The sequence below is a fragment of the Coccinella septempunctata genome, chromosome 3 (genome assembly GCF_907165205.1).
Source record: "Coccinella septempunctata chromosome 3, icCocSept1.1, whole genome shotgun sequence".
Classification (NCBI taxonomy): Eukaryota; Metazoa; Arthropoda; class Insecta; order Coleoptera; family Coccinellidae; genus Coccinella; species Coccinella septempunctata.
The window spans coordinates 226,686-242,903 of record NC_058191.1 but is presented as its reverse complement, the minus strand read 5'-3'; the positions used below and the strand labels follow the sequence as shown (position 1 = coordinate 242,903).

The 16,218-nt window shown below is 32.6% G+C and overlaps 3 protein-coding genes and 2 long non-coding RNA genes across 5 annotated transcripts; 4 read left to right on the top strand and 1 right to left on the bottom strand.

Moving 5' to 3' along the window:
* The first annotated feature begins 82 nt into the window (after positions 1 to 82).
* On the top strand, positions 83 to 2,016 carry LOC123310241 (L-2-hydroxyglutarate dehydrogenase, mitochondrial). Its single transcript, XM_044893709.1, has 4 exons — positions 83 to 389; positions 463 to 982; positions 1,032 to 1,369; positions 1,452 to 2,016. Exons 1-4 carry the CDS (start codon positions 304 to 306, stop codon positions 1,867 to 1,869), a joined length of 1,362 nt encoding a protein of 453 aa, XP_044749644.1. The 5' UTR covers positions 83 to 303; the 3' UTR covers positions 1,870 to 2,016.
* Positions 2,017 to 2,138: 122 nt separating this feature from the next.
* On the bottom strand, positions 2,139 to 4,801 carry LOC123310244 (post-GPI attachment to proteins factor 2-like). The gene is made up of 3 exons (XM_044893713.1): positions 4,284 to 4,801; positions 3,609 to 3,809; positions 2,139 to 3,526 (listed from the first exon to the last, which is right to left on the bottom strand). Exons 1-3 carry the CDS (start codon positions 4,708 to 4,710, stop codon positions 3,393 to 3,395), a joined length of 762 nt encoding a protein of 253 aa, XP_044749648.1. The 5' UTR covers positions 4,711 to 4,801; the 3' UTR covers positions 2,139 to 3,392.
* Positions 4,802 to 5,038: 237 nt separating this feature from the next.
* On the top strand, positions 5,039 to 6,389 carry LOC123310245 (60S ribosomal protein L27a). Its single transcript, XM_044893714.1, has 5 exons — positions 5,039 to 5,134; positions 5,269 to 5,332; positions 5,505 to 5,602; positions 5,707 to 5,859; positions 6,235 to 6,389. The coding sequence occupies exons 1-5, from the start codon at positions 5,132 to 5,134 to the stop codon at positions 6,361 to 6,363; spliced, it is 447 nt and encodes a 148-aa protein (XP_044749649.1). The 5' UTR covers positions 5,039 to 5,131; the 3' UTR covers positions 6,364 to 6,389.
* Positions 6,390 to 6,880: 491 nt separating this feature from the next.
* Positions 6,881 to 7,983, top strand: LOC123310246. Its single transcript, XR_006537351.1, has 5 exons — positions 6,881 to 6,960; positions 7,016 to 7,071; positions 7,243 to 7,304; positions 7,478 to 7,601; positions 7,765 to 7,983. It is a non-coding gene; the product is annotated as an uncharacterized LOC123310246 (long non-coding RNA).
* A 3,557-nt stretch (positions 7,984 to 11,540) lies between these two features.
* On the top strand, positions 11,541 to 12,754 carry LOC123310165. Its single transcript, XR_006537340.1, has 2 exons — positions 11,541 to 11,912; positions 12,499 to 12,754. It is a non-coding gene; the product is annotated as an uncharacterized LOC123310165 (long non-coding RNA).
* Positions 12,755 to 16,218: the final 3,464 nt, after the last annotated feature.

The window sequence follows — 16,218 nt, the reverse complement described above, 5'->3', positions numbered from 1 at the left end:
GGCACAGTAGATATAGCAGGTAGCTGTTAAGCCTCTAGTTGAAGTAGCATTAACTATCTCTAGTTGCATCTAACAGATCCTGTTTTATCGGCTTGAAAAATTTGAAATTGGTCCACAAATAAATAAAATAAATTACATAAAAAGCATACGGTCGAAAATTATTGTACTTTTCGATTTACAAATAAAAACCCCATCACATTTCAAAATGTTTTGTCATAGCATTTATATCATAGAAAAAAGTTTATTTACACATTTGAAATCATGTGATTCATGTGAAATTTGTAATGAAAATTATGAAACTGTATGCATTCTGGGTACGTCATGAATTGTTTTAAATCCATTAAATTTTCTCGAAGACTCTATTGTTCATTGAAGGCTGCACAAAAAATGTATGACCCTTTTCATCTTTATTATGTAATTATAAAATCATCTTCGAAATGATATTTTGATTTTTATTTTAAGTGGAGAGTATGATGTAGCCATCGTTGGTGGAGGAATCATAGGTACATCCACAGCAAGAGAATTATTATTAGCCTATCCAAAACTGAGAGTTGTTCTGCTGGAAAAAGAGAAAGAACTTGGTCTTCATCAAACGGCAAATAATAGCGGAGTAATACATGCAGGAATTTATTATAAACCTGGATCTTTGAAAGCAAAATTATGTGTACAAGGTAGCAAACTTACTATGGACCATTGTGATAAGAAAAAAATCCCATACAAAAAAGTTGGTAAGCTAATTGTTGCAACTGATGAAGAAGAAGTTAAGTATCTGAAAGTATTATACGAAAGGGGACTTAGCAATGGTGTACAAGGGTTGGAATTCATAGATACCCAAGAAAAGATACATGAAAGAGAACCAGAATGTAGAGGTTTGAAAGCTATTTGGTCTCCAAACACGGCAATAGTTGATTACAAACATCTTGCGAAATCTCACGCAGATGATTTTCACGATGGAGGTGGAGAAATAAGGTTACGTGCAAAGGTGAATATTTGTTTTTATTGGTTTTCTAATCTAAATTATAACATTGCAGGTGGCTAAAATAGAAGAATCAGGGAGGTCGGATTTTCCAGTTAGAGTTGTTGATAGTAAAGATCATACTTTGGTGGCTAAATATGTACTGACTTGTGCAGGACTGTATTCTGATAAGATATCTATGTTAACTGGTTGTCCTAGGAATCCAAGAATTGTACCTTTCAGGGGTGAATATTTACTGTTGAAGCCTTCAAAGAGAAAAATGGTGAAATGCAATATTTATCCTGTTCCAAATCCTAAGCTACCATTTTTGGGAGTACATTTCACGCCACGAATGGATGGAAATGTGTGGTTAGGACCTAATGCAGTTTTAGCTTTCCAGAGAGAGGGCTATAGGTTAGTTGAACGGCAGTAAAACATTATTTTCACTGTTGTACAATTTATTGTGTTGTTTCCATAATTTTATGGTTATTTTCAGTTACTTCGATATAAACCCCTTGGAGCTCATTGATGCCCTTACATATTCCGGATTTATCACACTTTGTCTAAAAAACTTGAGATATGGAATGGGTGAAATGCTGCGATCGATAATTTGGCCCTTACAAGTTAAACAGTTACAAAAATACCTGCCAAGTATAACGAGCGAAGACTGCGAAAGAGGTCCAGCGGGAGTTAGAGCTCAGGCCTTAGCTCCCGATGGTTCATTATTGGAAGATTTCTATTTTGACAAGAGTAAAATGGGTAACTTGAAAGATAGAGTTTTACATTGCAGAAACTGTCCTAGTCCTGGTGCTACGAGTTCAATGGCGATAGCTAAAATGCTCGTAGAAAAAATGGGTAAAGAGTTTGGTTTAGAAAAAATCCACGAGGAAATTAAAACCAAATTGAAACAATGAACAAAGTATGTGAACAGGTGAGAGATAAGAGAGAATAAATTGAAAAGATTCAAGAAATAACATCTTATTTTTAAAATTTTACGAACATATTGAACTTATTCTATCTCTATTCCAATTAAATGTAAATAAATATATTTTGTACATTTTCGTGAATTTTTTCTTGCGTGAATACTAAATCCAAGTATCAGAAAAATAAGAATACATTCGGGTATTCAAGATAGCTAAAACTGCTAACAAGTGAAATATTTCCATTTAAAGGTAAAAAATTATTCAATTTCAATAAATATTTTATTAGAAGATACATTCATTTATTACAATAAAATGTAATTCGATATCGAGTTAACAATCAAATTGTCATCGTTGACCCAAGAAATTCCCAATTCAACATCAAGTATTACAATAAATTCAATGGCATTAAGTATTTCGATACCTTTATTGTTTTTCACGTTCATAAAAAGCAGCATTTAAATCTGCAAGTTCAATCGCATAAGGAGAGTTATAAAATTCTCAAAGGAAAGATCTCCCTTTTGTGAGCGAATTAATCATTCACTGGATTGAAAAAGAACAGTCATTTTTATATTAAGAAAGGGTGGAACGAAGGTAGGTTGTAATGACATTAAAAAAAGTACCAAAAATATCAAAAGAAAAACTCAAAAGACATAATCAAGATGTCTCTAGAAAACTCGACTTGTAGCAAAAAATCAAATATCACAAACTCGTTTATGAGAATTAATACTGAAAAATAATAAGAGAAGACTCATCTAAATATTCTGGCAAAAAGAAACTATTAAAGTCAAGAGAATATAAAATTTTTAGTTGGAAGAAATTATGGACTGATTGACTGTATGCAACTGCTCAATTTCATCCAATTTATTAAAGTTTTTTGAAAAAAATCTGTTTTTGAAGTATTACTTACTCCATCACACGATTTCTTCAGTTCTAAAACTACTATATATGTTTCACACTACAGGGTATCCAAAGTTTTCCAAAATTCGTTTCATTTATCATGGAAAAATCGTTGAGTTCTGTACAGTGAAGTGTATATAACGCTTATAATAAGGTCGAAAAAACCATCTGGGCTGTCAAATTTTATCTCGATAACTAGTGGTGACAGTGAAACTTGGGACACCCAGTACCATAGCTTCATCAGGTGGATAAACAGCAAATAAAAAAAAATATTTGGTAACAGTCGTACACTTCAGTTAACAACATTTTATAAGTAAAATAATACTTTAAGTAATTTTCAATAAATATAGATTATACAATTTACACATATACATTTTTTACTGAATCATAAATATATATTCAATACGATATAAATTTTCTGATAAAAACGTCCTGATATTACTTTTCAATATAATATTTATCTACTTAATATCAAAAAATCTCAACTAAATTCAAGATCTATAACGTAATAGCACCCAGAAAAAATTTTAATAATCAATAAGTAAATATAAAAAGGAAGAATACTTATGGAAATCACAAAAAATCAATTATTCGAATACTAGCTATATAACCAAATATTATCTTTCCGTGATGGCAGCTCCATATTTGTATAATACAAAATCTTTCTTCTGAAAATCGAAGTAGGCTGTTGTATGGAAAGCCATATTTGTAAGTACCACAATATATTCGGCAAAGGCAAAGAGGGAATACACTATAAAAAAAATATTCACCAAATGTTTACCCCTAAATAGCTTCTTAGTTTCTATTATTCTACAAAAATGATTAATACTTACTATAAGGTTCACACAAAGAATTATGCCTCATATAAAAATATGTTCCCAGTAAGATGCATGATATGTTTGTCAAGAAAAGTCTTAGCTTCCATTTTAGACTCCTCTTATTATGTCTCCTGAATCTAGTTTGCATTATACATGATAGCATCATGTAAAACTCCGACATTGTTATAAAAGCAATGAAAGCCTTTTCATGAACAGCTAAAATGAAACAAGGTTTTAAGAATGAAATATTGAATTCTATGGAATTAATGAAATTGAAAACTTTTTTATTTATTCATTAACTTATCCGAAAAGACTGAATATTTCCTGTGGTTTGAAATAGCCTTCAACCAAACATAATGTTGAATATATCGGAGGAAACAAAATGAAAAAGGTGATATTTAGAAATTATCTACCTGTTGAATTTCAGTTTTAGAGAAATTCATTTCTTCATGGAAAAAATCCTAAATCTAACATTTGATGGACAATTTAACTAATGAAAGTAATTTCAAAACTATCATTAGTATGGACATTTCATAAGGTTCTCTTTAAATAAGTTATTTCATCCAGTCCAATTTCAATATCATTATAACATATACGATAATCACAATCAACTTTTTGGAAAGGTTTATTTAAACATAAGGCATGCATACTTGATATCTTTCCAAATATCATACATTTCTGATTACATACCATAGTGCTTAGATGAGGTCCAAAATGATAGGATTATCAATGAAACATTCTCAGTTAAATTTAGTAAAAAAGCTATTTTTCCCATCCAAATATCTTTAGGATATGTCATGACGTGATGAAATTGTAAATATATCACAGCTATATAAAATCTAGGGATGGACTGTAATAAAATAGCAGCTTGCCAAACTTCTCGTTGTGGGGAATAATTTCCAATTGCAGAAGATATTGATGGTAAAATATTGAACACATGGCAATGTGTGCTAGTAACACTTTCAAAATGAAATAAAATTGAATAAATAATACAGAATATGAAAGCAAACAATGGCAATGTCAAAATAATAAACGCAAATTTTTCAAATGGTATCCGTAAACAGGGTACCACTTCGTAATCACTATAGAGTAAGGCATATCTAGCTTCCATTGGCATAATTTATCTCATTATTTATTTTTATTTTCCTAAATACTTTCAATTTCAACAAATTTAGGTTAAAGGTTAATTGTTATTGTTTTCATTTGGGTTACTCCAGAGCACAGAAAATAAGCAATTTTTCTGTGGTGGGTCTTGATCTTTATGTTTACGTGAAATTCCAGCGACAAAAATTTAAAATTTTATATAAAAAGTCATTTGACTACTGATTATCTTATAGTTCATTACTTTTAATGCATATGAGGAAATAGAGTATATTATTATTTTCATCATAATTACCTTAAATTAAAATATATGATTTCGCCATTTTCCGAACGTGCCCAATTAGCAGTTACCAAATTTCTATGAATATTTCAAATGAAGTTTATCAACGCTAGGTTATCCTTCTTTCAAGAATCTTCAAGTTAGTTTTGCACACACGATGGTAAGTTGAATTTTATCGTTAAAATTCCAGGTAATCTTCAGTTATCAGAATTTACCTACTAGTTCATTTCACAAATATTCCTGCGTATTTCTATTATTCGAATATATTTTCTTTAAAAATATGTTATTTTTTAGTCGACTCACAAGAAGAAAACTAGGAAGTTGAGGGGTCATGTAAGCCATGGACATGGTAGAATCGGTTAGTATTTCCAGATCACTTATTTTAGGAGTATTAATAAAACAATATGATGAATTAGTCGAACGGGCGGAATGAAGAGTCTTCTGATTAGTGTTCGTATCTGATTAATGATTATTGTTTCAACATCTATTATGGTAGTAGTTTCAGTTTACTCTATTCCTATAATTTTCAGGTAAACATCGCAAGCACCCTGGAGGTCGCGGTAACGCTGGTGGTATGCACCACCATCGTATAAATTTCGATAAATACCATCCTGGATATTTTGGAAAGGTAAGTAGTTCTTTCTTGAACTTGATGGATTCACAATTTAGAATCTCATTATATTTGGCTTGTTAAACCTAACTCGAATTCAACATATTAATTTTATATTACAGCTTGGTATGGTTCGATACCATCAAAGGAAGAACTCAAAGTGGCAACCTGCCTTGAACTTGGACAAACTGTGGTCACTTGTCAGTGAACAGACTAGATTGAAATACAAAGACCATCCCGAAGGAAAAGCACCTGTAATCAATCTTATCAAAGCTGTAAGTTTCATTGTATGAGCATTCATCAATTATTTTGTGTTCACAATTTTTCATTCTTTGTTTCCCGAAACTTGAGTCTGATTTTTTTTCTGATAGTAATTGGCTATAATGTACTATAATAATTACAGTTGCGAGTTGGATATTTAAATCATCTCTTTAGCAGTTGTAAAACTGCCTCATTAAGCATATTAGTAGACCTATCTTGATGACAAATCTCAATTTAGGGGGATAAATGTATGCTATAGCAAATATTTCTGTTTTTTTTTTCTCATCATCAGTTTGTTATTCTGATGATTACTAACTACAGAAATTACACTCACAAAAGTCTTCTAAATTTAAGCACTTTGATATATTATTTGTAATCTTTTTCCACAGGGATATTACAAGCTTTTGGGAAAAGGAAGACTTCCACCTCAACCCGTCATTGTTAAGGCAAAATTCTTCTCCAAAAAAGCTGAAGATAAAATTAAGGCTGTAGGAGGAGCATGTATATTATCTGCTTAAGTAGAAATAAAGTTTTATAAATCACAGTTTTTTTTTTCTCAATTCTTCCTGTCCATTGAAATTTTTTTAGTGTGCTGAGATTTTTTGGGGTGCTTGGTGCCTAAGATTTATACAAGGGTGTTTCTTAGGTTTATAAAGTCTGGGCATTCCTCTAGGTGTGTTGGCAAAGAATTTGTTCGGTTTCAATATTTTATGGTAGGTAAAATCGATTTCGTGTTACTTAGTGTTGTGCAATTTGTTTCCTAATCGAATTGTTGCGGTAATATGGTATGTATTATAGAAATAACACCTTAAGTAATGAATTATTAATGAGTAGTTTCACTTGTTCGATTGAATTGAATGATAATGTTTTCATTGCAGATTCTACCCTTCTTTGTTTGATGACAGAATTTTTTGATCCATTTTAAATTGAAGGAACAAGGAATGTTGAATCCAATAGAAGGCAGATGACCTACTGAGATGAATATTCAGTTTCAGGTAAATGAAATGATTGAATAATTAAATGTTCGATTTGTTGATTTTGATATGATGATTTTGTCGAACGGGCGGAATGATCTGATACTGTGATTAATGTTCTTCTCTGAATTCAGTTACTCTGTAATATAATAGTTGAGTAGTTATTATTCTTCTTCTAATTTTTCTTTTTTTTCAGATATGGGCAAATTAAGGGTCTGCATCCGGCGTGATCATTAAATCTTACAAGAGAAGGTAAACTATTTGCTTAAATGCATTTTCTGTTTTCTTTATTTCTAAATGATGAGTTAGTCGAACGGGCGGAATGACTGAATGTGATTAATGTTCATATCTGATTTTCCCTTTTCAATTTCATGTTAGTTTGTTCTAATTGCTTCCATTCTAAAATCAAAAAAATTTTTCCAGATAAAAGGGATGATTGACATAAAACCAGGAGCTTAATCTGTAGTCTGATGGAGAAGCAATATGTAAGTGAAAACTTTGGATAAGATTGATTTTTTTTCCATTTTTTGTTTTAAATGATGAATTGGTCGAACGGGCGGAATGATAAATGTGATTAATGTTCATTTCTGATTTCCAACGTTCAACGTTATTTAAAGTTGGACCAATTGCTTTTATGCTTATACTCGTGAAATTTCAGATATCACCAAAAGAGGGTATGCTAGCAGACAAAAACAATCAACAAGTTTAGGGTTCATTTCTCATTAATGAACAAAGAAAGTTCGAGGCCAGATGTAGCAACATTGAAAAATTCCATAAATGAAGTAAGTAACATGAATTTTCCAGTCATTCTTCATTTGAAATGATGAGTTTGACGAACGGGCGGAATGATTCAATCTATGATTAGTGTTCGTTTCTGACTGAAATTAATTTTTTTTTCTCCAAATGTTAAATTACCGCAGATTTTGATGCTGGTCTTTTTCTCAGGTTGATGCTGTGTCTCTTCCCCAGGCTCTAGGAATTAGGCAAGAAGATATCATGCTAATCTTCTTGTAATTAAGATGTCCTGACAGTGATTTGGACGTCAGTGTAACTTTATTTTTCTGTGTTGATAAGATTGTTTTATAAATAATTTCATATTATGAATTTTTATTTTTGTTTGGAAATATAAAAGTGAACTTTTCTAATAATCATAAATAAAGGGTGTTCCTTAGGTTTTTTATTAGAGAAAAATACTTCGTATGAAATTATGTTGTGAATATCCTAAGTTATGAGATAAAGTATAAGTTTAGAGCCAAGTCAGTCTTTTTAATAAGGTTTCTAATATAAAGTGGGGTCTTCCATCTAAAATAGGTTGACCAGATTATACTTCAATGACGGACGGACCTGGTGATATACAGGGCGAGTCTTTGAATCGTAAAAATATTTTACAGCAGATTATTGAGGTCAAAAGAAGAAAATTTTTCATGTACCATTTTTTCCGATTTGGCCCTGGTAGAAAAATTTACATCGGGTTTCATAAAACTTTGATTGTCTGATCAGCGATTTGATAGTCATTCGATTTCTCAAACGGAATCACAGAGACTTTTCATTTCTTAATACAGGCTGTTCCTAAATTGAATGCACAAACGTTAAGGGGAGATTCCTTAAGTGAGTTTAAGAAAAAAAGTCCCTTGAACATGGGGTCGCAAACGTTTCGTTTTCGAGATACAGAGTGTTGAAGTTTGAATTTTTTTTCAAGTTTTTTTCTCATAGTATCTACACTTCACAAGATATTCAGCTTCTTTTTACATTTTTTCAAATTAACAGTTGCTCACCAAAAAAAAGTTCTGCAGAAGAACAGGTGGCGGTGTTCCAGAAAAAATATCACCCTGTAGATCTTCTATCGAAATTGCCATGTCACGTGGTGAGAACTCTTAAATGTAATATTTCAGTTGAATATCTTGTGAAGTGTAGATACTATGAGAAAAAAACTTGAAAAAAATTCAAAACTTCAACACTCTGTATCTCGAAAACGAAACGTTTGCGATCCCATGTTTAAGGGACTTTTTTTTCTTAAACTCACTTAAGGAATCTCCCCTTTTCGTTTGTACGTTCAATTTAGGAACACCCTGTATATTGAAAAAATAGCAATTGAGAATAATTGAATGGATGTATGAACATCATAATTCGATGTGAAAATAATATTCCGAATGATCATGACTGAATTATCGATTGAAAACAAATTGACGTATATTCGTCCATCAAGCGTTGATTCCCCGATCAAGGTTATGAAACCCGGGGATAGATTTTAGAAGAGTTGCATGCGGTCAAATTACCCAATTTTTCGAATTTGAAAGATATATTTTATTTATGAACTCCAAATTACTTGAAAACTATATTCCGAAATTCATTTCATTCGATAAAACCGTTTGTGAGAACTGAAAATAACATTTTTTTATGTTTTTCAACAACCTCTGTCTTTTAAACCGAGCCGATTCGGAAAAAATGGTAAAGAAAAAAAGTGTTTTCTTTGACTTCAAGAATCTACAGTAAAATATTTGTACGAGTCAAAGACTCACCCTGTATATGGTTCCAGCTACTCAGTTTCCTACCCCGTATATAGTGATAAAAAAATAATTTATTGTAAACAGAAAAATAATATAAGTTTATCACAACACAAAAACGAAAATATAATAATCATAATACAATGGTTGTGCATTGTGCATTACACTGTGGAATGAGAACAGGGTTCAGGGCCTTCAGGGCGTTGCTTCTTCACCCCCAATATTTGAATGTCTGAAATACTTGACTTGGTCAGGGAGGAAGACGCTGCTGCATTAACCATATTTTTATGTTTGTTACTTGAAACATGCCGTCCCATACAGCATACAGCACATGACGTCCAATGGACGTACATTTTATATCCAAATGAAGTACAAACGTCCACGGACCTTATATGGAAGTCCAATGGATGTACATTTCTGGACATTTACTGTACGTTCAAAAATGGACGTTTTATGGATGTCCATTGTACTTTAAATAAGGGATATTGGACAAACATCCAAATACGTCCCTTACTGGACATCCTATGGATATACAAATCTGGATCTGAATTGTACTATCAGAAATTGTACGTTAGTGTACGTCCATTCAACGTACAATTTTGGATCAACGTGAATTATCCATGAATGTACATCTTTTGGTTGTTCGGATCTGGATATAAATATTTACTTCCAGAAATTGTACTTTTCTGTACGACAACTGGATGTATCATTTTCTAGTATCTATAATTATTCATTTCTCAACATTCCTAGGATGTACATTTCTGGACATTTACTGTACGTTCAAAAATGGACGTTTTATGGATGTCCATTGTACTTTAAATAAGGGATATTGGACAAACATCCAAATACGTCCCTTACTGGACATCCTATGGATATACAAATCTGGATCTGAATTGTACTATCAGAAATTGTACGTTAGTGTACGTCCATTCAACGTACAATTTTGGATCAACGTGAATTATCCATGAATGTACATCTTTTGGTTGTTCGGATCTGGATATAAATATTTACTTCCAGAAATTGTACTTTTCTGTACGACAACTGGATGTATCATTTTCTAGTATCTATAATTATTCATTTCTCAACATTCGTAGGATGTACATTTCTGGACATTTACTGTACGTTCAAAAATGGACGTTTTATGGATGTCCATTGTACTTTAAATAAGGGATATTGGACAAACATCCAAATACGTCCCTTACTGGACATCCTATGGATATACAAATCTGGATCTGAATTGTACTATCAGAAATTGTACGTTAGTGTACGTCCATTCAACGTACAATTTTGGATCAACGTGAATTATCCATGAATGTACATCTTCTGGATGTTCGGATCTGGATATAAATATTTAATTCCAGAAATTGTACTTTTCTGTACGACAACTGGATGTATCATTTTCTACTATCTATAATTATTCATTTCTCAACATTCGTAGGATGTACATTTCTGGACATTTACTGTGTGTTCAAAAATGGACGTTTTATGGATGTCCATTGTACTTTAAATGAGGGAGGTTAGACAAACATCCATAAACGTCCCTTATTGGACATCCTCTGGATATACAAATCTGGATCTTAATTGTACTATCAGAAATTGTACGTTAGTGTACGTCCATTCAACGTACAATTTTGGATCAACGTGAATTATCCATGAATGTACATCTTCTGGATGTTCGGATCTGGATATAAATATCTACTTCCAGAAATTGTACTTTTCTGTACGACAACTGGATGTATCATTTTCTACTATCTATAATTATTCATTTCTCAACATTCGTAGGATGTACATTTCTGGACATTTACTGTACGTTCAAAAATGGACGTTTTATGGATGTCCATTGTACTTTAAATGAGGGAGGTTAGACAAACATCCATAAACGTCCCTTATTGGACATCCTCTGGATATACAAATCTGGATCTTAATTGTACTATCAGAAATTGTACGTTAGTGTACGTCCATTCAACGTACAATTTTGGATCAACGTGAATTATCCATGAATGTACATCTTCTGGATGTTCGGATCTGGATATAAATATCTACTTCCAGAAATTGTACTTTTCTGTACGACAACTGGATGTATCATTTTCTAGTATCTATAATTATTCATTTCTCAACATTCGTAGGATGTACATTTCTGGACATTTACTGTACGTTCAAAAATGGACGTTTTATGGATGTCCATTGTACTTTAAATAAGGAAAATAACAGGAATGTGTATGCAAAGATACACCCTTGTATTGCTGCCATGTCGGTCTCGGCTCTCATTGAGAGTAGGTACATACTGACTGTGTTGAAACCCAGATGTTCCGCCCTCTCATAATTATTCCTTTTTTTACTCTGGAACTTTCGTCCCAAAGACCGAAACATTTATTTTTTGAGTTTCATTTGAGTGATACACAGCGAAATATAGAATCAGAACAGAATATCTAAGAGAAACTCATTAATCTGTAATCAGTGGATTTTGAAGTGGACTCGACATATTTTGTAAATTTGTGAATATTTTGACATTAGCTTGTTGAACTACTTTTGAAGTATAGTGTCTAGTTCTAGTTCCAGTGTGTGGTGCATATATTTGATAGTAACGAGGTGAGTCGAAGTTTTTATTCTTGAGGGAAGTGGCAAATTTACGTGTAGATAAAAACATATCATCTAAAGCCCGTTTGCAACAGCCGAGAATTCTCTAGAAAATTTACTCGAGATTTCATGCGCCGTGAATTATGTACCGTTGCATACGCACTTTCGGTAGAATTCTCTGTTCAATTGCGTACTAAATAGGCTCCGCCCTTTTCTTGCGAGAATTTTGTACAGAATTCTCCAGAGAATTCTCGGCTGTTGCAAACGGGCTTAATGGGCAGAAATGTTGAAAGAATTGAATGTTGAATGCTTATACGAACCACGAATGTTTATCTCTGTTTCATGTTAATTTGATGATTTCATTAGTTATAATTATATTCATACTATCGTAAAAAATTTATTTTTGTCTTTTCACAACCATGAATATCTATTATTTGGTAGGGGGACAACAATATAAGAATATGAAACGAAATTACGAGAAAATATCCAGAAATTCAATTTTCAATAGATATTATCACCATTCTATTATAATTATAGTATGGTGATGTACTGATATATGATATGACAACAGCAAAATTTCAATGAAATAAATTTACAGAAACGGCCATACACTCCAGTAAAGGGGACAGGAAGGATATAGAAGAGGCTATTTCCAAATGGCTTCGAGGAGCCAACGATATAGAAAATCATAAGTGTTAATTCCTATTCAGTGTATATACCTATATATCTGCTTCTTTGTTATTCAGTTTTTTTGTAGTTTAGTTTTTTTTCATAGGGGTAGTAGTCCAATCTTCAAATTATACTTACTTGTAATTTATTTTATTTTAATTTTTCACATAAAGATGTTGAACATTTCCAGGCATTTCATTTTTCAATAATCCAAATTTCCTTATGATTATCAATGAATATATGTGTTGATAGGTGGGATTTTAAAATACCTTTTTCGAATCAAAATTAAAAAATGCTAACCCCAATAAAATGGGCATTTGAGACTCCCAAATAACGTCCACTTATGTATAATACAATGAATGGTCCAGAAAATGTCCGAACCTCACTGGATTTAACATCCTATGGACGTACCTATAGGATGTACAATGGACGTACCTGCATGTTCGTCCATTGTACATCCTGTAGGTATGTCCATAGGATGTTAAATCCAGTGAGGTTCGGATGTACAATGGACGTACCTGTATGTTCGTCCATTGTACATCCTGTATGTACGTCCAATGTACATCCTTTATGTACGTCCACTGGACATCCTGTATGTACGTCCATTGTATATCTTGTATGTACGTCCAATGTATATCCTGTATGTACGTTCAATGTACATCCTGTATGTACGTCCAATGTACATCTTGTATGTACATTCAATGTACATCCTGTATGTACGTCCAATGTACATCCTGTCTGTACGTCCATTGTACATCCTATATGTACGTCCATAGGATGTTAAATCCAGTGAGGGTCGGACGTTTTCTGGACCAAACATTGTACATAACTGGACGTACAATGGATGTCCGTCATGTCCATTTTGTACGTCCAATGGACATTCCATGGATATACATGTGCTGTATGGTATAGGTATAATATACCTTCCTTCTCCAAATACAACGCCGAATTGACCCTTCGTACATTGGACTTCAGAATCAAGTTTTGTATTTTTAAGGAATGGAAATTCTTTTGAAAGATCTTCCGTAAATTTGCACTTTCTTTTTTTATTATCCATCTCAAATGTTCTTGAGAAAAATACTGAATTAAATTCAAGATTTTGATGGACGTTTCTCAGGGACGGACTTCTTGGACGATTGACGGACTATCCGTCACAATGACGGACGTCTGGTCACCCTAATCTAAAATCACTAAGTGGTCTTATTCATATGGAATTCTTATTATTCAGTCCTAACAGTTCAGAAAGCTAGAAATATTTGTTTTCGTCAAACTGAAAAAAAAAAGATTTTCCCATTGAAGAACAAATGTTGACAAGCTCATATAACTGCTTCTGAGGGGTACTTTGGTTCAGAGAGAATCAGGATAATATTATAATATCATGTGTTTCTCACTTTCCGAGGTAAATCAATTTTTTAATGAATATCCACATAAAAAAATTTGGCACAACAGCCAAAATGCCTCCACCACAACTCTCCTCTGACGGCCTTCAAGTGATCATTAAATTCACCTTATTTCTGAGATCGTATTTATTTACCAATTTTCCAATTGCTTTGGCTATCTTCGCAGAAGTTTAATATAATCAGGTAATTGGCAGCATCCCAAAAAAACAGTTTTCAGATCTAACTCTTCATTGAAATAACGGCTTGTGAGGGCATAAGGTATCGCTCTCAGAAGAAACTGGAGTTTTTCCCGTCTTCTCAAGAAGGCAACTGTTATTCCAATTTTCAAAAAGGATGTTATGGATGCTGTTTCAAATTACAGACCTATTGCCATCTTTTTCTACCTTTTCTAAAATATTTGAGAAAATAGTATATGGTGGAATGATGAAGTATCTTGACAGATTTGAGATCCTTGATGATGCTCAGCATGGCTTTAGGCATTGAGTATACTATTAAACCCTTACAGTGGTTTAATACTCAATGGTCAGGTCGTTCAACCAAAACTGGGACGTTGAATTTTGTTGAATTTTTTTACGAACATCTATAGATAATGGCTCATATGTATCAGCTTTATTTTTTGATTTGTCAAGGGCATTTGAAAGTCTCTCGCACCAGTTCATATTAGATAAACTTTATAAATTTGGATTCAGAGGCATCTTTCTAGATTGGATTCGAAGTTATCTTGAGTGTAGAATCGCGTCAGTTGATGTGGGTGATTGATTTTTAAGTGAACGTAACTTGAAATAAGGGAGTGCCTCAGGGATCTCTTCTTGGACCACTTTTGTTCCTTCTATTCATAAACGACCTTCCATCAAATTTGAAGAAAATATTTCTACGCTTACTGAACTCAGTGCTCAGGTTGATTAGGATAGTTTTATTTGTTGACGATTCATCCATAGCTGTTACTGCAGATACGTTATTGGAGGAGTTGCAAAGCCTATATGTGAATTGCTTGAGCAAAGTTTCGATGAACGGTGTCTTAGGAACCGGATTAGAATGAACGTTGATAAAACAAAATGCATTCATTTTATTTTGTCCAGCTTCGATGATAGGTTTGTTGTTCGTTTTACCTCTGGATACAATTATAACAGCTAAAAGCCATACTAAGTTTCTAGGTATCCATATTGATAGACGCTTGAAATGGCATACGCATATCAATGCCGTTTGCAAAAAACTCAATAATTCCTATTTTGCATTAAGTAGAGTGAGGAGCGCACTTCCATTAACATCTACTATTATTGCTTGGTGTATAGCCAACTGACTTATAATATTCTGCTATGGGGTAACTCTTCCGAAACAAACAGAGTTTTTATTATTCAGAAATGAATACTCCGTTTTTTCAACTGTTATCCGCGTTTCTCTTACAGGCCGATCTTCAAAGACAATAATGGTATTTTTACTCTGGGTTTTTTGTTAATTTTCAGGTGTCTTATATGTATATGAAAGAAAATGAGGACAGTATTGTTAAACTCTCTAGTTTCCATTCTCATAATGCGAGAAATAAGGACCCATTATATTTCCCTATGCATAAAACTGCGAAATTCGAAATGTCTCCATTTTATCAAAGTGTCAAACTTTTCAATCATCTTCCTCGTTACATACAATGTCTTCAAAAAAATGAATTCAAAATGAAAACAGTGTTTTTATAGTGTCTATGATCATTATTGTTATATCTTTAAAAAATGTTGACTCAATAAATGAGCATATGTGGTATGTCTAAATATTGTAATGTAAAAAATTTTGACTCGTCCTATACATAAATCTATGTCTTAAAGGATGAATAAATATTTTTCTATCTATCTATCTAATGAGGTCTACACATGTCAGTCATATTTATTCAATTCATACACTATTCCATAGCCGAAGCCAATTATTAAGGAATGGGAAAGAAAAAACATCATAACAAAAACTTAACTAGAGATAAATAACAAAATAAGCTTATAATGCATAGAGTTTATGAAATGAAGCTAAAAGCATGGGCTGAAAAAAACTCAATGAGGAAAAAAACTCACACCCAACTGCACACAAAAAGCGAATGAAGCCACGAACCCAAAACAGCCCTTCTTATGTCAGAATAAGGCTCACAACATTGAACTAAAGAAAGAAACTTTCTTTAGTTCAATGGCTCACAATCAAATAAATCTACAACACCTTTGAATCGACATTTGTGGTTGCGGCATATTCTATACAAAGCCGAAGAAAACCAGGTA

Bases quoted from the DNA above. Each gene is read 5' to 3' on its own strand.
- LOC123310244 (XM_044893713.1), bottom strand. From the start codon at position 4,710: ATGCCAATGGAAGCTAGATATGCCTTACTCTATAGTGATTACGAAGTG. The intron at 3,810-4,283 runs GTATGTAATCAG...GTTTCATTTTAG, and splicing joins GACCTCATCTAAGCACTATG to CTGTTCATGAAAAGGCTTTC. The intron at 3,527-3,608 runs GTAAGTATTAAT...TTTTTTTTATAG, and splicing joins TTCTTTGTGTGAACCTTATA to TGTATTCCCTCTTTGCCTTT.
- LOC123310241 (XM_044893709.1), top strand. From the start codon at position 304: ATGCATTCTGGGTACGTCATGAATTGTTTTAAATCCATTAAATTTTCT. The intron at 983-1,031 runs GTGAATATTTGT...ATAACATTGCAG, and splicing joins AAATAAGGTTACGTGCAAAG to GTGGCTAAAATAGAAGAATC. The intron at 1,370-1,451 runs GTTAGTTGAACG...GGTTATTTTCAG, and splicing joins TTCCAGAGAGAGGGCTATAG to TTACTTCGATATAAACCCCT.
- LOC123310245 (XM_044893714.1), top strand. The intron at 5,333-5,504 runs GTTAGTATTTCC...TATAATTTTCAG, and splicing joins CCATGGACATGGTAGAATCG to GTAAACATCGCAAGCACCCT. The intron at 5,603-5,706 runs GTAAGTAGTTCT...TTTATATTACAG, and splicing joins ATCCTGGATATTTTGGAAAG to CTTGGTATGGTTCGATACCA.